Here is a 25,126-nt window from a genome sequence, read left to right on the forward strand (position 1 = left end):
TTCAATTACTAAAAAGTGGTACTCAATCATCGGTGAATGTCCATTGATTCTAGTTATACATTGGACAGTGTCAACATTAATAACGATGAACAGCCTTTGCCACTGTGCAAAAACCTGTTAGATATAATAATTTTTTATTTATATAGCACCAACTGATTCTGCAGCACTTCACATAGCTTTGCCAATTTTGTTCCCTGTACCCATTAGGGCTCACAATCTAAATTCACCTATCTGTATGTTTTGGGTGTGGGAGGAAGGGAATACCTATAGAAAAACCATGCAAACACAGGGGGAACATACAAACTCCTTGTTGTCTTTGGTGGGATTTGAACCTAGGACCCCAACATTTCAAGGATACTTATGGTATATCTTTAATGGTAGAACTTAAAGCGACAATGTACCCACAATCTGACCCCCCCAAACCACTTGTACCTTTAGATAGCTGCTTTTAATCCAAGATCTGTCCTGCGGTCCGTTCGGCAGGTGATGCAGTTATTGTCCTAAAAAATATACTTTTAAACTTGAAGCCCGTGCCAAACGGGAGCATCTGTGCCCTAACTTTGCACCACCCCCCACCCCCCTCCCCACCCTCTTCAGCACTAGGAATGCCACTGAAACATTTTCTCCATGCTGAACATTGCAGGTCCTTAACGATCCAGCCCATGTGCTGGGCGGACACAGGTGGGGAATAGGAGGCAATCTGCCTAGAGCATTCCTGATGATGAAGTGGCTGGGGAGGAGGGACAGAGAGGTTGTGCAAAGTTAGGGCTCAGATACTCCCGTTTGGCACGGGCTTCAAGTTTAAAAGTATTTTTTTAGGACAATAACTGCATCACCTGCCGAACGGACCGCAGGACAGATCTCGGATTAAAGACAGCTATCCAAAGGTACAAGTGGTTTGGGGGGGGGGGGGGGTCAGATTGTGGCTACAGAGTCGCTTTAAAATCTTATAATCTGACATTGGACTACTTAGTTTTACTGACGTTTAAACTTTCAAAATCTAAATCAACAGTAGATTTAGTAGATCAACAGCAAGTTTGCAATTTGCATTCATTATTTATTTATTTTTTTAGTCATTATGCTTTAAAACAAGGCTATACTTACTTGTATCCAGGGTCCAGTCTCCTGAAGGAAGCTTTTTAGTTTTGGGCTGGTTGAAAATAAAAACAGACCAAATGCACAAAGTCTCGGTCATTATATTAGGCCATGACTCTCTGTACTGGCCGGGACTTCCTGCATTTAGTCTTTTTTTTTAACCAGTACAAGACTAAAAAGCTGCCTTCATGACCTGGACCTGGATACAAGTAAGTATAGCCTTGTTTTTAAGAATGAGAACTAAAATAAAAAACCTGTTTCGATTTTAAAAGTTATAATGACAATGCCACTTTAATTTTCAGAGTTTTTCTCATTTTACATTTTACTATGTTTAAGTTTGTGTTTACTGTGATCACTAAGCCTAAAACTAAGCGGATACTTTCTGTTATACATCAGTTTCCAGCAGTGCCATCCTAATCATCACATGCAGGGTTAGGCTATGTTCACACAACGTAAGTTTTCGTAAAAGCTTTTTACGAAAAGCTACGTTGCTTAGTTTTGTATGGGATCCTGGCCAGAGCGTATACACATAGTATACGCTCCGGCCGGGGTCTCTCACAGCGCTGACGTGTCAGTTTTTTGCGGCTGCTATTCGGTGAATAGCGGTCGCAGAAAGCTCTGTCAGTTCACACAATAAAGCGAGCGGCTCCGGCCGCTTGCTTGATTGTGTGCTGTGGGGAGTTCTGATGCGGGCGCACACGGATGCGCCCGCATCAGAACTTTGTGGGACGAAAGATCATCCGGCCGGTACTGCAGTCACTGCGGGGTCACGGAACGGCCAGTCTCTTACGCCATGTAAACATGGCCTTACAGTGAAAAGTGACACCTATATATAGATAAGACTGGATCAGGCAGTTCTATTAAAGGGGAACTCCAGGCAGCCTTAGAAAAATCCAAACAATGCAAAGTTCTTACCTATGTTTCCCCCTGACATTCTTCATGTGGTTTTACAGTAGTCCCGCACTTCTGATGCAGTTTTCTGCCTGCTCCATCTCTCTTCCTGCTATGAAACTACATTTATCAGTAGTTTTTGTGATACACGCTCAAAATGTTACATTTCTCCCACCCCTCACACTTTTTTATACCCCCCAAAAATAGTATATCAGCGTGTAAGATTTTTTTTCCGATTGAAATGTATTACAGATGTATTGAAATGTAAAGTATACTGTTCAAAACATTAAAAAGTACACTTTTTTTTTTTTAGTCTTTAGTCCTGCCTCTCTCTTTCCAAAAGCCCGCCTATTTAAAAGGACTCCAGCCCATCCTCCTCAAGACCCTAAACTAAAGTCATGTGTAAGTAGGATAAAGGATGTGGATTCTAAATCTGTAATTTGTAGCTTTCTCTTCCTTTGTATTTCACCGTTATAAGCCTACAAACTGGGCATGTTGATACATAGAGAGAACTACTCAGCTCAAGAATATAATGGAGAGGACTACTTGGGCTTATTCATTTGTAGGCTTATAGCAAAGGAATGCAAGAACATAGAAAGATAAAAATTGCAGATATAGAATAAGCATTGCTACTCTACTGATGTATAATCTACTAATAACTTAAAGGGGTTATCCAGTGCTACAAAAAAACGGCCACTTTCTTTCAGAGACAACACGACTCTTGTCTCCAGTTCAGATGTGGTTTGCAATTAAGCTCCATTCACTTCAATGGAACTGAGCAGCAAAACCCCGCCCAGGCTGGAGACAAGAGTGGGGCTGTTTCTGGAAGAAAGTGGTCATGTTTTTGTAGAGCTGGATAACCCCTTTAAGTCTACCAGGGTTTTTTTGGAGGTGACCGAGTACCTTTAATTTTAAAGAGAGTCTGTTAGAGTAAAGTTAGTTCTGTATGTTAACTTTGGACAGTGCTGAATAGCTGTGATATCATATTATGGACTGACTTAACAGTCATTCAAGATGAAAGGGAAGGGGTTCCTGAGTGATGACTAGAGACGTGGCAACACTTCAGCATCTAGCCTTTGAAAAGCTTATGGTCTCAATGTGCTGACTTCACATGTGCATTGTGTAAAGTTGTGATTTCGCTATATTTGTGTTTACGATTAGGTAATTATAGAGACGTCTGTTTGTCATACAATCAATGTTTTTTTTTCACATATGTGTATGTGTGAATATTTATCAAACACAAGTGTAGGGCACAGCTATACAAGCGGGTGCCAGCAGCTGAAATTCCAATCACAATTTCCTCTAAGGGTTCCCTTTTCATGTGACATTTTTCAGGTCTTGCTTTATTACCATTCTTGTAATGCTTTTATTTGTTTGATCTATGTGGCAGTATGAGCTGTAATTTTTTTTGCTCCTTGATCTGTACTTTCTACCCGTATCTTGTTTGTGTTTATGCGACTTTTTCATCACTTTTTATTACAATTTTTCCGGATTTGATGTGACCAAAAATCAGCAATTGTGTTGATTGCAGCCGGGGGCAATATTGCACTAAATGTATCCACTCACATGAAATAATTTAGCGTTGTTGCAAATAATAAAAACTAGCTAGCAGGCGTAAATCGTGGCAGAAATCTACACCTTCTTAGATTTTGTGCAGCAGGTGCAGGTCCTGCTGGATTTACCCTCTTAGTAGATTCAGTGGGGAGAATGGGGTTGGGGCCTAATTTAAGATTGGCCTGTCTTAACCTCAGGATGAGTATGCTCGTCCTGCCGCTGTTAAGGGGAAGCAGAGAAGGCTCACAGTGTGGGCCCTTTCTGCAGCTGGGGACAGAGTGTATTAGCCGCTCCCGGCTAATTGGCTTTTTAGAATTCTAGTGGGAGGGATCTCTTACTAGGTCTGGCCTCAGCGTTGCACTAATGCTGATACTGGCTCATAATCTGTATATCTGGGCTGCAGCAGACTAGAGTAATACAGCACTGATCTAATCGATCAGTGCTGTACTAAAGGGAACCGGTCACTGGGGACAGGGGCACAGAACCTGCCCGACCCCCCCGGTGCAGCCCCCGGATACTTACCCTTTCTGGCAAGTCCCGCTCCTGGAGCCGGTCCCGGGACCAAAGGATAAAAGCGTTAAAAGGATCATAAAAGAGCAACTTTTTTTAATTTTTAAAAGACATCAAATAAAATAAAAGTTATACAAGTTACATATCAGTGTAATCGTACTAACTAAAAGGAACATGGATAACATGCCACTTTCGGCAATGGGGCGAACAGCATAAACACAAAACCTCCCAAAATAAAAAGAATTGCATTTTTTTCAATGTCACTGCACAAATTATTTTTTTCTTGTTTTGCAGCATATTAAGTCTGTCATTGCAAATTATAATTGGTGTCACAAGAAATGGGGGCTGGAAGGATGTTTATGTTGTTTTTATTACACTCATTGACAAAAAAAAGTAACAATAATATATGCAAGTGTTTACAATATTAGAGAAAAAGGGTACATTCATTGGGGAAAACAGACATTCCTGTGAAAAATGCTGTGTGTGGATGAGCTTTACCTTGCTAAGAATGCTAGTTGGAAGCCTGGCCATTAGAGGCAACACATCGCACTGTTAGTTTGTTTTATATCATTACCTGAGGTGACCATTATATACAATGGCTCATCAGATCATCACACCAGCAGTTGGTGCAGAGTGTCAGTCTACAGCTAAGGCAGAAGTGGTTTCCACAGGGCCTCCATACTCCAAAGCGACTCTGTACCCACAATCTGACTCCCCTTCCCCCCCCCCCCCCCCAAACTGCTTGTACCTTCAGATAGCTGCTTTTAATCCAAGATCTGTCCTGGAGTCTGTTTGGCAGGTGATGCAGTTATTGTCATAAAAAACTACTTTTAAACTTACAGCCCTGTGCCCAAAGGTCCAGTGGCATTCCTAATGATTAAGAGGGTAGGGAGGAGGGACGGAGGGGTGGTGCAAAGTTAGGGCACAGATATTCTAAGCCCCGGCCGTTGGGCACGGGGCTGCAAGGACAATAACTGCATCACCTGCCGAACGGACCCCAGGACAGATCTTGGATTAAAAGCAACTCTGAAGGTACAAGTGGTTTGGGGGGGTCAGATTGTGGGTACAGAGTCACTTTAAACCCAACCATCATAGGATCACAAACAAAATTGTAGCAGTCCAGGTTTCTCCTTCACTGCAAATGAAGGCAATGGTGGCTGGTTGTCAATGGCAGGACACGAAATGGGGGCCGTGCCACCAAATGTCCCTCTGCTAAGCACCTGGAAATGGTCCAGGCAGAGACAGTGTAATGAAGGTGCCACCTGTGTCTGGATGGTGGACAAGGAAACTGTATTCTGATTGTGTTTAAGACAGTATAAAACAAAAGGCAATGTCGATCAAACAATCTCCAGGGCATTCTGTAATAACCTGAATCCAGAAAAGTATTTATCAATACAAGGAGAACTCACATAACATAAGAAAGAAAAGTAACAGACCTAATAACGTCTAACAAAAGGAAAACAAACAAACAAACAGGATGACTTAGACACTCTGAGTGTTTGGGCGTCCACTTGGCAAATGAGGTTCAATGTGGATAAATGTAAAGTTATGCACCTGGGTACTAATAACCCGCATGCATCATATGTCCTGGGGGGAGTTACTCTGGGAGAGTCACTGATGGAGAAGGATCTGGGTGTACTTGTAGATAATAGACTACAGAACAGTACACAATGTCAGTCAGCTGCTTCTAAGGCCAGTAGGATATTGTCATGCATTAAAACAGGCATGGACTCTCGGGACAGGGATATAATATTACCGCTTTATAAAGCTTTGGTGCGGCCTCATCTGGAGTATGCCGTCCAGTTTTGGAACCCGATTCATAAAAAGGATGTTCTAGAGCTGGAGAGGGTACAAAGACGGGCAACTAAACTAATAAGGGGAATGGAGCATCTTAGTTATGAGGAGAGATTAAAAGAATTACATTTGTTTAGTCTGGAGAAGAGACGTTTAAGGGGAGATATGATTAACTTATTTAAATATATAAATGGCCCCTACAAGAGATATGGGGAAAAGATGTTCCAGGTAAAACCCCCTCAAAGGACAAGAGGGCACTGCCTCCGCCTGGAGAAAAAAAGGTTCAATCTCCGGAGGCGACAAGCCTTCTTTACCATGAGAACTGTGAATCTGTGGAACAGTCTACCACAGGATCTGGTCACAGCAAAAACAGTAGAGGGCTTCAAAATAGGGCTAGACAAGTTCTTAGACCAAAATAATATAGATGCATATGTATAGAACATATCACCCCTCCCCCTTCCCTGTATCCATCCCCTCCTTGGTTGAACTTGATGGACATGTGTCTTTTTTCAACCGTATTAACTATGTAACTATGTAACAAACAAACAAACAAAAGGAAAACAGAAAATTTCGGAGCAAGATCAGAGCAGAATTAAAGTTGAAAAGTAGCAGAGCTGCGTGGAATATATAGGACTCATATGTTTTAAAATTGTGAATAAAAAGCACATTATATAATTTTGTATAGATGAGAGAAAGATGAAGTAATCAAAAGCGAAGTTATATCACTAATGGAGGTGATAATGAGATGATACTATATGTTTCGTAAAAATTCCTCCAAAGATCCCAGTTTTTATAAAATTTAGTAGATAAGTTAGAACCAATCTTCATAGGAATAGCACAATTTCATGCTGTTTTTTACTTCTTCTATAGAAGGACAAGTAGTAGTTTTCCAATATCTAGTAAGAACTAGTTTGGCTATAACTAATAATTTGCACGTTATAAATCTCTCTGATTCTGATTGTGCATGTCAGCCTTGCACAACTACTGCTCCAAACATCCCAACAGCTTTGTCACAATGGCCTAGGTGGTGGTCAATTTTTTCGAAATTACCATCCTGCCTTTATCAGTTCAGTGATGTGCCTCCTCTCAAAGTCTGTCAACTCAGCAAATTGTCTTTAAGTGCATCGTAAAAGTATATATAGCAGTCAATGATATCACACCCAGGGATACACTACCCAATAGGCCAGACCAGGGCATTGTATGGCCACGGTCCACATCTGGCTTTTTTTACTAGCTCTGACTGGCCCGAGTCAGAGCATCTGTCTCACTGCCCTGCCGGTACCACTGACGCTCTTCATCACGTCACACAGTCTCCAGAAATCCCCTGTCTGTGAGGTGACGCCTTCAGGACCCCCTATGTAATTTTTCGCGGATAATAACCCTGAGGAGACGGAGATGACGGGGATGTAGAAAAAGATGTGTTTGTCCAGATCAGGGCCACATATTTGTGTAGGAGGCAGGAAGACCACTATGTGTTTATATCCCTATATACGCCTTTATATTGCCCCTACTGTATATTACTGCTGTGTACTATGCCCTTGTGTATACAATGCCATTAACTCCACTCTGTGTATATACTGCTATAGTTTATACTTTATACTTCACCGTGTATATACTGCTATATATACATTGGCATCCTGTTCTTGGCATGATGTATACACGTGTCACAGTGGTTTTGTACTCAGAATATATTGGTCTGGCCCTCGAAAACCATTCCAATTCCTCATGTGGCCCCATGGGAAAATTTATTGCCCAGCCCTACCATAGACTCTGACAGCCTTTTTTTTCCTTTTTTCTTTTTATATGACAGCTGGTGTGACAGGTTTCCCAGCAATTAAAAAAAAACATTTTTGGCAATTAGTGTATTATTAATGTATATGTATATTCTTATATATGTATATTAATGTATATGTATATTCATATTTAGGCTCATGCATTAGTTTCCAGGTACTAAGAAGTGCTTTCCTATATAGAAGACAATGGGGGGAAATCCTTTTTATTGTTAGATAGGATGTTAGTCATGAAGATTGAAGAAACAGATTGTAACCTGAAGCCCCTGAGCAAAACCTGTATCTGGGCATCTAACCATTATGGGTCAAGTACTAGTATCTTCCAAAGGAATTTGTAACAGAGCCCCCAACCTACCATGTCACAACAATAGTGTTGTCTCATGTGGAAGTGTGCCATTTAGCTCCATCTGGCAGCAGGGCCCAGGATGTGACTGCCTAGAACTAAGACCCTGTTTACAAGCCATCTAATTCAGGTATTAGTATATATCAGCATAATATCTCTCAAGGAGCTAACATCATTAGGCTATGTTCACACAACGTACAACCACGGCTGTTATTAATGCTCATGATCATTAATGACAGCTGTCATTGCTACGTTGTGTGAGCAAAGCCTATGGCTGTGTACAAGCACTTGCAGTAACATGGAGGTGTTGCGTCCACAGCCAAAGTTGCTGCAAACCATGCAAGCAGTTCACAGTAAACCATGTAAGGTTTTCATAAATCCACATAGAAGAAATGTAGAGTGGCACTCACCAGATGGTTGGAACATTAGTCATTTTAGTCACTGTGTGACTATGTAAGGTTTTGCTGTGAGGTTTTTGTCTGCATGGCATAGTGCCACCCTGTGGCGGTAACTTGTAAGTTCAGCCTGAGGATGGCTTCACAAAGAGCATATTGCAGCCACAAGTCCCAGCCTGACTGCAGGACTGATGACCCAAACTGATCACTATGATGCTGTCAGTTCAGGTAATTAGACCTTTGTTCACACCAAGACTTGCATACTGTAAACATACTGTAACATGTGTCCATGTTTTCCCAGAGGTGTAGCTAGGCTCTCCTGCACCCGGGGCAAAGATTCAATTTGCCCCTCCCCCCCACCCCTTGTGTACGCAGTAAGCACAGGGGGGCCCATGTTGTCCCTTCACTGATGGTATATAACATTTATATATATATATATATATATATATATATATATATATATATATATATATATATATGTGTGTGTGTGTATACATATATATATTTATATACACACTACCGTTCAAAAGTTTGGGGTCACCCAAACAATTTTGTGTTTTCCATGAAAAGTCACACTTATTCACCACCATATGTTGTGAAATGAATAGAAAATAGAGTCAAGACATTGACAAGGTTAGAAATAATGATTCGTATTTGAAATAACATTGTTTTTACATCAATCTTTGCTTTCATCAAAGAATCCACCTTTTGCAGCAATTACAGCATTGCACACCTTTGGCATTCTAGCTATTAATCTGTTGAGGTAAGCTGGAGAAATTGCACCCCACGCTTCTAGAAGCAGCTCCCACAAGTTGGATTGGTTGGATGGGCACTTCTGGCGTACCATACGGTCAAGCTGCTCCCACAACAGCTCAATGGGGTTCAGATCTGGTGACTGCGCTGGCCACTCCATTACCGATAGAATACCAGCTGCCTGCTTCTGCTGTAAATAGTTCTTGCACAATTTGGAGGTGTGTTTAGGGTCATTGTACTGTTGTAGGATGAAATTGGCTCCAATCAAGCGCTGTCCACTGGGTATGGCATGGCGTTGCAAAATTGAGTGATAGCCTTCCTTATTCAGAATCCCTTTTACCCTGAACAAATCTCCCACCTTACCAGCATCAAAGCAAACCCAGACCATCACATTACCTCCACCATGCTTAACAGATGGCGTCAGGCATTCTTCCAGCATCTTTTCATTTGTTCTGCGTCTCACAAACGTTCTTCTTTATGATCCAAACACCTCAAACTTGGATTCATCCGTCCACAACACTTTTTTCCAGTCTTCCTCTGTCCAATGTCTGTGTTCTTTTGCCCATCTTAATCTTTTTCTTCTATTGGCCAGTCTCAGATATGGCTTTTTCTTTGCCACTCTGCCCTGAAGCCCAAAATCCCGCAGCCGCCTCTTCACTGTAGATGTTGACACTGGTGTTTTGCGGGTACTATTTAATGAAGATGCCAGTTGGGGACCTGTGAGGCGTCTGTTTCTCCAACTAGAGACTCTAATGTGCTTATCTTCTTGCTTAGTTGTGCAACTGTATCCGTTTTGGAGTAGTTGCTACATATCTATTAAGAAATTTATGGCTTATAATAAATTTGGTGCATCTATGGCTGTCTGTGCGCCACGGACTGAAACCTATGCCAGCTAGGAGCTGAAGTACATTTCAGCTATAATTTGCGCCAGATATCCAGAATTAATTATACTAAATTTTCTGGGCAATGAGAGGCTCCACCCCTTCATAGTAAGCAGGCCCGCTTCTGCCATGAGGCGGAATGAGTATTCCGCCTCAGGCGGTAGATTTTGCGGTCTTGCAGGGGGCGGCATAATCATGCCCGGACTGATAATCTGGCGGACCGGGCAAATGCCCAGATTATCAGTTGTAGGGCCGCCTGCCGGCCCCTCCGGAACATACACTACCGGGCCCACGTCCCTGGAACACCCAGGGGCCTGACGTTTGCCTCAGGCGACACAGACCCCAGAATCGGACCTGATAGTAAGCCAAAAAACTGGCACAGAGGATTGCAAAATACCCCCATAGTGTGCACATGGCATGTCCATTCTCTCCATGTTAGGTATACATGTAGCTCTAGCTGAGGGTTAAGTCACAGCTTGACTGTCATAAGAAATTGATAGAATTTGTAGTCCTGTAACAACTGCAGTGCCCAAGCTGCCAAGCTGTACCAGTGTATGACATGTATCAAGCCAGAAATCTACTGGATTCCACATTATTAAATATAAATGGAACTAGAGAATAAACTGAACATGCTGTTAGCTGCTCTTCCAGTGATGATTGTAAAACCTTGCTGGTCCTGTGATGTTAAAGTGCATCTGTCACTTTTCTGTACAAGTCAGAGGCGGAGCAGAAGGCTATAATGCTTTGAATAGTATGTGAGCTCCACTAAAGGGAACCAATCATCCCAATTTTAGGTAATAAATTTGATTGTGGACAATTCATTTCCCCCAGCCGTGACTAGTTTCAAAGAAAACACCGCCACGATGACTAGTAAACGGTAATTTGCATACAGTGCGGGAAAAGATTAAAGTATGTTTTAGGCAAAAAGCAGAGCATGTGAAATGCATTAGAATATATGTAAGGAGACATTGCATTAAGTGTTAGGCTATGTTCACTAGCTGTTCAAACAACAGCCATTCCGCCATGATTTATAATCATTTATTCATTCCGGCTGTAGATAGTGTTAAATACTGGCCATTCACGGCGGAATGGCTGTTTGTACAGCATGTGAACATAGCCTTATAATGTATTTTTACTTTTTTTAGCCAAAATTGGAATGATTTGTTCCCTTTAGAGCAGTACTCCAGTTACTTCTGTTTAAAAAACTGAAAACTTATCGGCTGCTATATGTCCTGCAGGAAGTGGTGTATTCTTTCCATTCACGGTACTCTCTGCTGCCACCTATATCTATATCAAGAACTGTCCAGAGCAGTCACATATAGCATAACCTCTATTGCTCTGGACAGCTCCTGGCATGAACAGAGGTGGCAGCAGGGGGCACTGTGTCAAACTGGAAAGAATACATGACTTCCTCTTGAGCATACACAGAAGGCTTGAGATTTTTACACATAAGTAATTTACAAATCTGCATAACTTTCTGACACCAGTTGATTTAAAAACAATCCTTCAGAGTACCCCTTTAATAACTTCTGTACCCTATTTAACACATAAATACCTAGTGCTATTAATACAAGAATCATCCCATTCTAATAACTACAAGGTAACGGATGATAAAAAACTGACCGCCAAAAAGTGATAATAGGATCAATCAGTAGCAGTTTATATGCAAGCAGTTAGGTGACTGTTTTTCTATACTTCACAAAGTGAGACCAAAATCAGCTTGGCTTATTGTATCTGTGTTACACGGCACCATAGAAGTCACATGTTTCATCTCTAAGTATATGTCCCTCTAAGTGAGGCCTAAATTTCTTCAGCCACTGGTATTCAAATGGTGAACGATCAGACTTGAGCAAGCTCGTCTCTCTATGTGACCCTTCTCTCCTCTGCCATCATCTGTGGTGGGAGAATTGGCAGGCTGCCATACATTTTAGACTGTTGGCAGGTATAGCTATCTTTTGTCTAAAGTGTATGGCCACTTTTATTGACATCAAGGTCTTACTTACATGAAGATCTCTACTAACTGGTTCTTGTCAATGTGTCTTTTGTTTAGGTTCAGGATCGACTAGACAGATACTGTTGCGGTTTTAACCCTGAACCAACAGAGTCTTGTGTAGAGGAGCTGCTGCATGACAAGTGTCGCAACCAGCATGAACTTGTTTTAGTACATATTCTGGTAGGTGTTAATAATTCCCACTGTGTATGCTCTGATCATCGCCAGCAATGCACTGCCATTGGTATAGGCTCATTACAAGCGCCATACGATATGGTGCCCAAATAACTGTGTCACAGCTTGGCCAATTAACTTTTTCATACAGTTGCTAAAAATCTGTTTGCTGCCATGAGTAACCATGCCCTGCTCTGGCTATACGGTACATGTTACATGGTATGTGGTACAGTGCCTACACAGTACCAAAGGTGCTCATATAAAACCAACATTAAATGGCTAAATAACACCCTCATATATAAAGTAATTCTCGAATATTTAAAAGGGGTTATCTAGTGCTACAAAAACATGGCCACTTTTGCACCACTATTGTCCCCAGTTTGGGTGGGGTTTGAAACTCAGTTTCATTGATGTAAATGGAGCTCAATTGAAAACCACACCTGAACTGGAGACAAGAGGGGGAAAAGTGTCCATGTTTTTGTAGAGCTGGATAACCCCTTTAAATGTATTACTCAATATATTACTCATTACTGCTCTCTCATTCTTTTCTTTTTTTTAGATTCGTCATAGTGACCCTTCTCACTTAGTTTACATTGATAATGCGGGGAGGCCTAATCATCCTGATGATAATCTGAACTTTAGGCTTTTGCAAGGGATTGATGGGTAAGGTAGCAGTGAAATTTATTTTGATTTCTTTTGTGTTATTATCTTTTGTACACACCATGTTTGGAGCAGTGACCCATTACATAGGAATCTGCTACACTTTCCTATACAGTAAAAAGAACAACAACAAACCACACTTATGGAGGCCACGAGAACACTCTTTGGCCTCTATTGGGATAATGAGAATCTATGACTATACATAGAGTATGCGCCAAAAACTATCACGGTTCAAATCTAAACATGTGCACCCAAGTGCAGTATAAAGAGAGCCTTATTATAGCTCTGTTCACACCACATCTTTGAATCCTGTTAAAATCCTGTACTGCTTCTTTTCCAAGATTAGAAAATACCTCTTGAGCAGCCATATCCCAGTTTTATTTATAGCCATTATTGAACCTGTAAACAATAAATCAATATGATGGAATTCAATTAAAGTATAAGGACCCCTGTTGTTAATTTGCTTCTTAAATTCTCACATTTAGGCTGGGTTCACACTACGTATATTTCAGTCAGTATTGTGGTCCTCATATTGCAACCAAAACCAGGAGTGGATTAAAAACACAGAAAGGATCTGTTACACAATGGTGAAATTGAGTGGATGGCCGCCATATAACAGTAAATAACTGCCATTATTTTAATATAAGTCGTTGTTTTAAAATAACAGCAAATATTTGCCATTAAATGGCGGCCATCCACTCAATTACAACATTGTGTGAACAGAGCCTTTCTGTGTTTTTAATCCATTCCTGGTTTTGGTTGCAATATGAGGACCACAATACTGACTGAAATATACGTAGTGTGAACCCAGCCTTAATGTGTTTTTAAATAGCGCTATTTTGACACAAATTGCTCAATTCATGATAAAATAATCAATATTTTTGGCACAATTGCATCAAAAACTCAGCAAAAAGATTGCTATTTTACAGCAAATTTGTGGCAAAATAGCACTAATTAACACTCACTAAATGGAATGTGTCATCAGAAAATGACTTATTGTTTAAATATTGTTTTTACATTAAACATATTTTTTTAAGTATTTTTGGTGATTTTATTAAAATTTTTAATTTTTCTATTTATATTATAAAAGAATCTTTAAATCTTGCAGTTTTCATTCTCGCCACTGGGTCTAAAACTAAGCTGAGACTTCCTGTTCTGTCTGTAGTGAGGAGAGGAGGCTGCCGTACAGCATTATAGCCACATGTGGCACCAGTAGATAGCAAGAGCAGCTCCCTGTGGAATGACCTCTTCACAGGTCACAAGGCACACTCTGTTAGTACATTCATCCCAAGTGGACAGACTCTGACTATTGTCCATGAGGATTGCTGTAAAGCATATGGGATATGGCTGCTCAAGAGGTGTCGTCTAATCTTGGATAAGAAGCAGTACAGGATTTTAACAGGATTCAAAGATGTGGTGTGAACAGAGCTATAATAAGGCTCTCTTCATACTACACTTGGGTGCACATGTTTAGATTTGCACTGTGATAGGTTTTTGGCGCATACTCTATGTATAGTCATAGATCCTCATTATCCGAATAGAGGCCAAAGAGTGTTTTCGTGGCCTCCATAAGTGTGGTTTGTCAAAAACAGCTCAGGCAAGATGCCAGCGCCCATAACAATGGACAAACATGAAATAAGAAAAATTACAGTCAGAAGTGCAATAAAGTACTTCTGGAAAGTAAAGTAAATTTTTGTTAACACATTGCTTTAATAATAAAGTCTATACAGTACTTTTTTTTTTTTTTATATACCGTCTTCTGTGTCCAGTGTTTGTGCAATGTTTTGTGCTCCAATCAAGACGGGTCATGACCCATTTTCTATTTATTGCTTATCGGGCAACAAATGGCAAATGGCAAGTAGGCACTAAACGTAAGTGCACCAAGGGGGAAATTAGTGGCAATTGGGCAGAAAGAGGCACTTGTCAGTGCCAGTCTGTATTTTTAGGCCCTGTTCATTTGGCGATTCCAACCCAGTGTAGTGCGGGTGCTGAACAACTGATTGGCGGGGTTCTGAGTGTCAGCACCCTGCTGATCAGTGACTAATGAACTCTCCTATGGACATACTAGTTAGTTTTGCCTGAAAAAGCCCTTTAACACCAAGATGGGTGACTAATGTATGCAGCATCAGATTGTTTTTTCCCCCTCCACATGGATGTGTGAAGCAGGTTAGCAAGTGATGTATTTTTTTTCCACTTTGTATGTGTCTATATGTGAACATTTTGGGGGAATGTATCATCTGCTCAATTTTATTGCACAGGAGTCAGTTATTTCACACTGTGCATATTCTTGCTTTCCCTGCTCAAAATTTTTTGATAAATCTTGCGAATTTTTTTACTAAAAAAGTTTAGCATAAAAATACGCTGGGGTAGCAGTGGAATACTGCTGCTGCGATTTTTTTGCACAAAAAAAAAAAAAAAAAAAAAAAAAAATCGCACATGATAAATCAGCTGAAAAAGGTAGCTGCTGAATTATTGAAGCCAGGATTGGCTCTGAGCAGAGAAGTCTCAGTCTTTTCTTCTTATGTATCCTACGATTATGACACATTCCCTGCTTTACATTCAATAACTGCAATAAAAACCGGAATGTGTGAACACTCCCTGAGCATGTTATAGTTGTATAACAGGCTGGGGCTTGGGTAAACTTTTTTCAGTTGTGGTGTGGATAAGTAGATTACTTATGCTATGTTAGAATCTTTGACATTTTTTTGCAACCTCTAAATTTTGATTATTGTATTCTCTTAGGTTTCCTGAATCTGCGGTAAAAGTTCTGAGGTCGGGATGTTTACAGACCATGCTGCTAAAGTCACTGGAGATGGACGATATATTTTGGAACAGCCAAGGAGGGTTACATGGAGTAAAGAAATTAGTTGAAACGATTGACACGAGAGGGCAGATACTTCTGAACTACATAGAAAAACACAGTATACCGCTTATTTCTCATCTATAACTAACTGCCCACTCTTTAGAAATGGAAAAAGGTGAAAACTTCATTACATATGAAAAGAAAAAAAATGAAAGGACCACATGAAAAATGTAACTACTGTATAAAGTCTACATAACATAGACAAGCTTATATTATAATATACTGTAGTATTCACAACCATATCTGTGGAGAGAGGCCCATGTCATAGGAGAATGCTAATTCTGTATATAGTATTGGAATATAACAAGATAAAAGTGGATATGCTGTGGAGAAAAAGGGAAAATTAATCCCACTTGAAATCGTACCAGTAAAAGAGGGGAATTTCCAGTTTTCCCCATATACACTACTTCTTCTTAAAAGATGCTCATATTTCCAGTATACTTACAGTTATAGTCTTTGTTTTGGCATATAAATACCCATGCACAATAATGACCAAAATATTGCTATGTGAATAAGATCCTATACTATTATACCGCATCTAAAAGGCCTACCATTGCTACTATAACTTCAAAAGCATAGAATAGGCCATATACAAATTGAGCTGATGTTACCTTACACGTAGTTCAGCCTTTAGTTTTCCACGCTGAGGCTGTTTTCACAGGTTGTTGTTTTTTGCAGAATTATATAACTTTAAAAAAACTGACAATTTATAATAGTAAAAATTTATGTTTTTCTCTTCTACTTTTTTTGTACCATGGGCCCAGGGCTGTCCACAGAACTTGCCCGCCGTGTCATATCTGTAATTCATTTTAGGCATTGAACTTTTATAACACCTCCTACCCACATATGTGCATGTGCTCAAAATGGTAAAAATGCCCCCTTCTATAGCCCATGCAGTAAGTACCCCCTAAAATTGCCCTATAACGTAGTTGACCCCACACAGTAGTTACCCCATTAATTCCCCCACGCAATAGGTAATCCCATATTAGTGTCTCATTCAGTAGTCAGCCCCCCCTCAATAGTGTCTCAAATAGTAGTCAGACCCCTCAATAATGCCCCATATAGTAGTAAATCCCCCTTAAGGGTCAGTTCACACGTATAGACTCGCAGTGTAAATCTTGCTGCGAGTCTGTCAGGTCCTGGCAGTTCCCTGTCACTACATACTCGCAGCGGTCTGAACGAGTAATTCTGCCGGCCCCTTAACCCCTTCGGCTCCTGCCCCGCTGTGCCTGTATATACATTACCTGTCTCCTGCACGGGGTCCCGGCGTCCTGCTCTCCCGGCGGCCAATCAATGTGTTGCCCAGCCGCAGCCACTGATTGGCTGGGTGGAAGAGCAGGACAGCGGGACCCCATGCAGCGAGGACAGGTAATATATACAGACACAGCGGGACAGGAGCCGGCAGAATTATATACACGCAGCGGTCGTTCAGATTTACGCTGCGAGTCTGTACGTGTGGACAGACCCCAAGAGTGCCCTATATAGTAGTCTGCCTCCCTCAATAGTGCCCCATATAGTAGTGTGGCCCAAATGGTAGTCAGTCCCCTTCAACAATGCCCCATATAGTTGTCAGTTCCCCCAGTAGTGCCCCCACATAGTAGCTACTCTTCCAATTAATGCCGCACATAGTAACTATTCCACCCCTTTTTGAGCCACATGGTAGTTTGCTACTCCCCCATCCAGACCGCCCATATTATAATTATCAGCGCTAGAAAATCAATTGATTTCCTCTGTGGGCCAAAAATTATAGCCCTGCAGGCTAGATTTGGCCCGCTGCCAGAGTTTCACGTGCCTGACCTATACATCACTTAAATTGTTGACATCTCTATGAAAAGTTTTTTTTTTAAATGAAAGTAACACTTTAGGGTAAGCACAGAATTTGTGGACATTTTAACGGCAAATAGTTACAATTATGCAACATTTTTACAACCACTTCTTTACATCAAAAGTTATTAAAATGTATATTTGTTGTACAAATAAAAATTAAGCTTTTTTTTTTCTTTTAATGAGTCTCATTTTCCTAGCAAACTAAGAAATTTTCATTAACTGCCTTTAAAGTGAATTCATCTCTTTAATGCACATATTAAGCTTTTCATACAAGTTTTTTTGGTGCCACTGCTATTGTGATGGTGGGGTCCTTTTTTCAATCCGCTGCCTGATTCCCAAAGTAGGGTCATATTAAGGTCTATTGCTTTTGTGTTTCATCTTATGGTGGTCATTGAGGGAAAGTCTGAAAAGGGGTGCCAGAGATTAGGGGTGCCCCAGTTCATATCAGTTGGGGGTCATCTCACAAGTACTCCTACTACATAGGGGGTGCAGGAGAGCGTTGCATAGAGACTGAAGCCCAGTTACAGTTAGATGGTAGTGGTAAGGAAGACAAGCTTTGCTGTAAATTTCCATTTAAAAATGCAGGAAAGAGACACAATGGTATAGTCACTACATTTAGAATACATGTAGGTGTGCAGTAACTAACATTGGCCAGTAGATGGTGATAGAATACTGCAGATAGGAAGTGTACAGTTAAAAAGTAAGACTACTGGCAGTCCTCGTAGGTGGTGTTGTAGCACTATGCTAGTGTCAGCATGTCATTTCTCACTGGTTCTTAATTGGTGGTCCCCAGGATCAGGTCCAATGGCTGGCCAAAGGAACGCCAGTCACACACTGGATAAGTATCTGAACTTTAAGAAAGGACAGCCCACCAACACTGCACATGTCCAGACAATTTAAAGGGGTCATCCAGTGAAAATCTTTTTCTTTCAAATCAATTGGTTTCTGAAAAATATAGAGATTTGTAATTTACTTCTAATTAAAAATCTGAAGCCTTCCCTTACTTATCAGCTGCTGTATGTCCTGCAGGATGTGGTGTTTTACAGTGCTGACATCTCTGTCCGCGACAGGAACTGTCCAGAGCAGCAGCCAATCCCCATAGTAAACCTCTCCTGCTGTGGACCTCACATTATATGTTTTTGCATTTGCCAAGGGAGTCTATATGTTTTTTTTTTTTAAATAAGTTCTGTATTTATTACATAAAAAAAAAACATTACAACAGGTGCCTAGGAGGCAGGGGTAGTGATGCAGAAATCATTGTAACATTTGAAATGAGGAGTAAAATTAACAGTACAATCAAAAGGGAGGGAGCCCAACCCAATTAAAAGGAAAGGTGAAATAAGGAGTAGAAGGGGATGGCAGATAGAAAAGAAGGGAGAAAATAAGGGGGAGGGGGGCTGTGGAAGGAAGACCAAGCCACCTCATTGAGCTAAGAGAGAGAGCTTTGCACTTGACAGTGTCTGTAATATGGTCCCAGTAATACCATGTTCGAAAAAAAGTCAGACAGATATAGACAGACAGTGAGCCCTGGATGTTCCCACCCTCTGCCCCTGCCTACTTGCTTCAGTCAGCCCTAGGCGGCTGCGGACAACCATGAAGGCAGTCCCTGCACTGGTGTAAGTGGAACACAGAGCACAGACAAACACAATAAAGCGTGGTGAACAGTCCGGGTCAGTAACGGCAGGCAACTTTGGTACAAAAATGGAAGCAGTCGTATGGTCAAGGGTCAGGCAATACGGTCAAAGCAGGCGGCGAAACTGGGAAGTCAGAAAACAAGCCAAGGGTCAGAAAACGAGCAAAAGGTTAGAGTACTACAAGTTACAGCAAGCTAGCCCAGCAAAGAACACCAATAGCCAGCACTGCTGGGCTTACTCATTATTTTGGAGGATCAGGAACTCAGTCCAGCAGCTGATTGGTCCTCCACACAGCTCACCTGCACAGCAGCAGGTTAACCCTCAAGCTGCCAAGGCACAACAAGCAAGACAGGTGGGGTTGAACAAACCTAAAATAGACCTGTGTTCAGATAGGGTTCTGGAACTGCACCAACTCAGCCCCTTCTCGGCTGCACAGCCTAAACCAAGGAGCGCCAGCGCACAGTCCTGACAAGCTGTCTGCCAAAATAATATGGATTGGAGATCTTAATTTTGCCTCTGCTCCTTCAAATAACCTTCCTTAGTAGCGTGTGATATGGTGTACATGCACTCGGTTGTGACTATTGAAACATAAATAGGGAAACACCAGGGTGGCCCCTTTTATGTCAAGTCTAACTGGGTTGCGAGTATTGCGACATGACAAGGGCTTACCAAGGCAGGCATCCATCCATGCCATGCCAGATTTGTCTAACCTGCTGATAGTTCACCTATAACCTCCCCCTGCATGGGTTATTAGTAGTGATTTGTGCTATTAAATTATGTGCCTTAAAATAATATGTAAACCAAAACAGCATCATGGCCACCATGATGCCAACTTTTTTCTATTGCTTCCCTATTCCATAAGTTTGTCAATATTACACAAAATGTAATAAAATGTAAGGACTCTGTGATCAGGCACTTCACCTATCCCACATGGACAGAATTAGTAGTGTGGGGGGATTCCCCTCTTTATAATTTCCAACCCTGCTTTAATCTGAGCAGATCTTTTAGCACTGGCTATCCTGCTCCTCTGATCCTTACTACAGGTCTATTGGAGATTAGCAGAACATTCTAGCTATTGCAGCAGATGTGTAAAGCTCCAGCATTAAATAAACAGCTTTGCTGGACTGTCTACAAGAAGGCTCTGAAATCATCGCAGCATGAAGTGGGTTTAAGGAATACTGTGATTACAGCATACATATACTACATGATGCCTGCAAGCTATGTACAGTAGTTACTGTCAGCCTGAATTATGAAGGACACAGGATCTAATGCCCCTATTCCACGAGTCGTTTGGAGGAGCAAACGAGCGCTATTAGCGCTCGTTTGCTCCTCGTTCCCCGCTCGCTGCCGCAGCTATTCAACGCGGCGTCAGCGAGCGGGTGAGTGCGGGAGGGGCGGCGGGGAGCTGCTGGGGGGGCTGCCCGGGGGATCGCTGATCGTCCGGGCAGCCCATAGGATATAGCAGCATCTGCTGCCGACGGTCCTATTCAACGGAGCGACGGCAGCAGATCGCTGCTATATCAGTCGCTTGTTTTTCAACATGTTGAAAAACAAGCGACTGCAACGATCAGCCGACATGAACGATGTCGGCTTATCGTTGCACTCTATTCCACGGGACAAATATCGTTCGTAGTGGCCGTTATCGGCCGAATACGAACGATATTGCTCCTCTAAACGACCCGTGGAATAGGGCCTTAAAGCTGCTGAAGGAACAAAGGATTAAATACAATGACTGGGGGGTACAAGAAGGCCATCTTGTGTCTTCAGCTATTGCTGCATAAACAGATGTATTACATTAATTGTGGTGGAGTTCCCAAGCCATTTATTATGAAGGGTGACATTACTTCTGATATTAGTCATCATGACCTTTGTTTAGCAACTGTGGGAAGTTTGTTTAAATAAAAATCAGGAAGGTGGCAGCCATCTACAAGCTTCTAATTCAATATAACGAGAAGTAGCTCACGTGCCATGGGTTATACTTGAATACCTCCTGTTGGCTTGCACTCCACCCATGTCCCAAGGGTGCTATAAAAAGAGATCCTTTGGCTTCTATCTGCCCAGTTGTAGGCTTATTCAGCCCAGGAGAGGCCATTGCTAGTGTGAAAATGCTAGAGTAGGGACTATGTCTCGAGGACGCCTTAACGTGGTGACATGGTACACTCTGTTTGATCAAATAGTTTGCTAAGACCCTCACTTTTTAATATCTACAGAGCAGGTGTTTACCATGTGTACGCTGGGAGCAGTATACACGGTAAGCCCCTGTCGGTTGCTGTTGCACCTTCTGTTTTTTTGGTTATACTTGAATGCCAGCACAAAATCAACCACACAGAACCATTTTCAGATTTTGGCAAATTGAACCATGGAGTCATTTTGAAGTACGGAAGGCAGGCTGACAAATGTATATATTTTAATACGTACCGTAGTTTTTAATGTGAATGTGCCACTTAATTGAGAGTGGGGTATGAGCCTGTGCAGTAAAGCCCCCAGCGAGCAGGTAGGAAATGAGGGGGGGGGGGGGGTAGGTGTTGGGCTACCCGGGTGATCGCTGGATCATCTCGGCAGCCCATGGAAGATAGCAGTGGCCTTCTGCTGCTGCTCCTATTGCATGGAGCAACAGCAGCATCGTGATCGGTGATCGGCTGATCGTTGTCTTCTATTATACAAGGCAATTAATCACTTTGTGTAATAGGGCCTTAAAGGGGTAGTGCGGCGGTAAAGAATTATTCACAGAATAACACACATTACAAAGTTATAAAACTTTGTAATGTATGTTATGTCTGTGAATGGCCCCCTTCCCCGTGTCCCACCACCCCCACCCGTGTACCCAGAAGTGTGGTGCGCTATACATTACCCGTCACGTGCCGACCCCGTCTCCGATCTTCAGTCAGTGATGTCTTATTCAGCCGTCCGGCGAACAGCTCCGACTGTTCCGAATGCTGGCCACCCTCTGCAGCGTCATCCGATGCTCAGTCGCGATTGGCTGAGCACAGTTATGCTCAGCCAATCGCGGCTGAGCATCGGATGACGCTGCAGAGGGTGTCCGGCATTCGGAACAGTCGGAGCTGTTCGCCGGCCGAAGAAGACGTCACTGACTGAAGATCGAAGACGGGGGTCGGCACGTGACAGATAATGTATAGTGCACCACACTTCCGGGTACACGGGTGGGGGTGGTGGGACACAGGGAAGGGGGCCATTCACAGACATAACATACATTACAAAGTTGTTATTCTGTAAATACCGCCGCACTACCCCTTTAAGTCTCTCTCCTCTGCACCTTTGTTTGTCTTTGTTGTCTTTTTGCTGCAATCTAATTCTGGAGCTAAGGACGTACACAGTATGTAGTAAATTGGATAACCAAATGGCTAAGGCCTCCACGGACGAGAAGGGGGATGAGAGTGGGAGAGAAAAGTCCCTGAATTGGATGTTGGCATGAAGGAAGGTATAGATAAATATAGAAAAAAGAAAGGAAACATTCTCTTACCTTATGTCTTACCTTGATGAGAAGTGCTGGAGATTATGACAGATCATCAGAAAAGGCTGCCATTCCAATAACTGGCCAAAAAAAGTGGCCTCCTGCCCTTAGTAGTGTTCCTCTGAACCTCTATTGGTGGGGAGGCCCTTAGATGTAGGCCACATCCCCTGATGCATTCTTATGCTAGACTAACCCCAGTGCCATGCCCACAGGAATATGAAGGTGGGAGCTTCTACTTGAGCGCTCATTTTGGCCTATTAGGGGAAACATGTAGCCCTTCTGCGAGGCGTTGGGAGGCATCATTGATCATTCGCAACAACTAGCGTTGTCACTGTTGCTGCTATCAGACATTAGATTGGGAAAAGACCTTATTTACCAGTTCACATTGTGTTTTTGGCCCCACACTGGGCTAAACATCAAATCCCACCAAGGGCAACATCTGCAAAGAGTTTGTATGTTCTCTCCATGTTTACGTGGGTTTCCTCCCACACCCAAAACATACAGATACGTGAATTTAGATTGTGAGCTCTATTGGGGTCAGGTAGCAATAATTGGCAAAACTATGCAAAGTGCTGCGGAATTTGCGTGTGCTATACAAATAAAAGCATTGACTTGAATGGGCAGGAAGTCATTATCGTTAAAACCGTGGAAGGCTATGCTTTTAAACCCTACAAAAAAAATTATACGTCCAGGAAATGGACAGAACAGTCACAAAATGCCACCCTGCCCATTAAATTCAATGGGGCTGTCAGCCACAGGCTACATGTACGGCGAACTTCAGCACCCTTTCTTCATAGGTTCCCGAAATATAGACCGGCGTGGGCCGGAAATGCAGTGTGCGTCTAGTCTAAGAATGAAAAGTTAGTGACAATGCATACAATGTATGCAGAGAATTACATACAGTACAAGGGCAAGTTCATGGTACCACTAAGGCTCCCATGCTAAGTGTATGATATGTATTTTTAAGTGTTTACATGGTTGCTGGCAGCAGGGTTATTTTTAGGGGAGTATTGGATCCATGCTGGGTTGTTTGTTGTTTAAGGTGATGGCTTTAGCTCCATTTAGACCTATAGATTTGTTGGCTGCGAAGGCAGCAAACAACCCTTGGTCAGTGAGATTGGCGCTTGTATGCAGTGCCTTTACATGGCAAAACAAATATAAACGGGTATGTATATATCTGTGTTGTCAGTGTCCAGATCACAAACAGTCTTTATTTACAATCTGCGCTGCTTGTGAACTGGCTCTCCAGTCAATCATTCTGGAGGAGGTGGGACCTGAAGATACAGCCGGAGGACTGGAAAGCCAAATCCCAAGCAGTACAGATAGCAAGTATACACTGCTTGTGATCTGGACACATCCAACACAGATGTTTCCTGTTATCTGCCACACATAACCCTCAGGCATTTTACCGCTCCTCAGCTGACTGCTGTCACTTTTACAGGCTGATTAACTTCTAGTTCTGCAGGCTAGTGACATCACTACTACTACAGGGAACTTTTTAATGAGAAGCATTTGACTGAGGTTGACACTTTTTGCTTCTGGAACCTACATCTCAGAGCACTGTAATACAGGGAAAGTTGCCTGGATGACTTGTGGACTGGCAAGGTCACACTTAGGCCATGTGCAGACTGCGTGAGAGAATGGCCGGGTCACAGAATGGCCGGTCTCTGAAAAGATCATCCCGGCCGGTACTGCAGTACGGGTCGGATGATCTTTGCAGCAGCAGAGTTCTGATGCGGGCGCATCTATGCGCGCTCACATCTGAACTCTCCACTGCACACTATGGAGCGAGCATAGTGTGCACTGACAGGGTTTTCTGCGCCCGCTATTGATTGATCGTTCCTTTCTATAACACGGGACGTTCCGTGTAATAGGGCCTTTAGAAAAATGCTTATATTTATATAGTAAAAAGTGTCAAAGAGGCTAAAGTGCAGCAAGCTGTAACACCTCCTCACTCCCTCCTCCCACACCTGACCCTGCTTAGGACTGCTCCTAGGTGTCAATCAAGTAGGCAGGGGGGAGAGAGGAAATTTCCAGCAGTTCGGTTGCTTGGAAAGCCTTTGGAACTCCCTATGCCATTAAGTAAAAACATTTTTATACATTCAGGAAGCACAGACAGATTTATGAAAGGTACCATAAGTCTCCTTTTCCTAACAACTAACAGTGTCAGCAGTTTGGAATGTGAATTACAGCTGACAGATTCCTTCTATAAGACTTGAATGCTTAACATTAAAAGGCGATTTTGTGTAGAAAAGTGTGACCTTTTAGATTTTACACTAATGTGCCTAATTTACTAAGAGGGCTGTGCCTCTAAATAAATTTAGTGCATAATACTGCCCTGCATATAAACACTGGCGTGTAATGCTTGCCTTTAAGAGTTGTACAATGATGTTGAGGAATGTTCATTAATGTTAAAATATTTGACTAGGAAAACTAAAAATCAAGGCCCTGGAACATTTCAGACCATACTAAAGCATACATGACAGTGCCAATTTATAGC

The 25,126-nt window shown here is 42.2% G+C and overlaps 1 protein-coding gene across 1 annotated transcript in view; it reads left to right on the forward strand.

Annotated features, from left to right (window-relative positions):
- GASK1A (golgi associated kinase 1A) overlaps positions 1-17,021 on the forward strand; it is a 46,552-nt gene extending 29,531 nt beyond the window's left edge. The window contains exons 3-5 of the mRNA XM_069960388.1: positions 12,057-12,179; positions 12,730-12,833; positions 15,573-17,021. Coding sequence (XP_069816489.1) covers positions 12,057-12,179; positions 12,730-12,833; positions 15,573-15,777 — 432 coding nt within the window. The 3' untranslated portion in view covers positions 15,778-17,021. The remainder of the gene's footprint in view (positions 1-12,056; positions 12,180-12,729; positions 12,834-15,572) is intronic.
- Positions 17,022-25,126: the final 8,105 nt, after the last annotated feature.

The sequence above is a fragment of the Dendropsophus ebraccatus genome, chromosome 2 (genome assembly GCF_027789765.1).
Source record: "Dendropsophus ebraccatus isolate aDenEbr1 chromosome 2, aDenEbr1.pat, whole genome shotgun sequence".
Taxonomy (NCBI): domain Eukaryota; kingdom Metazoa; phylum Chordata; class Amphibia; order Anura; family Hylidae; genus Dendropsophus; species Dendropsophus ebraccatus.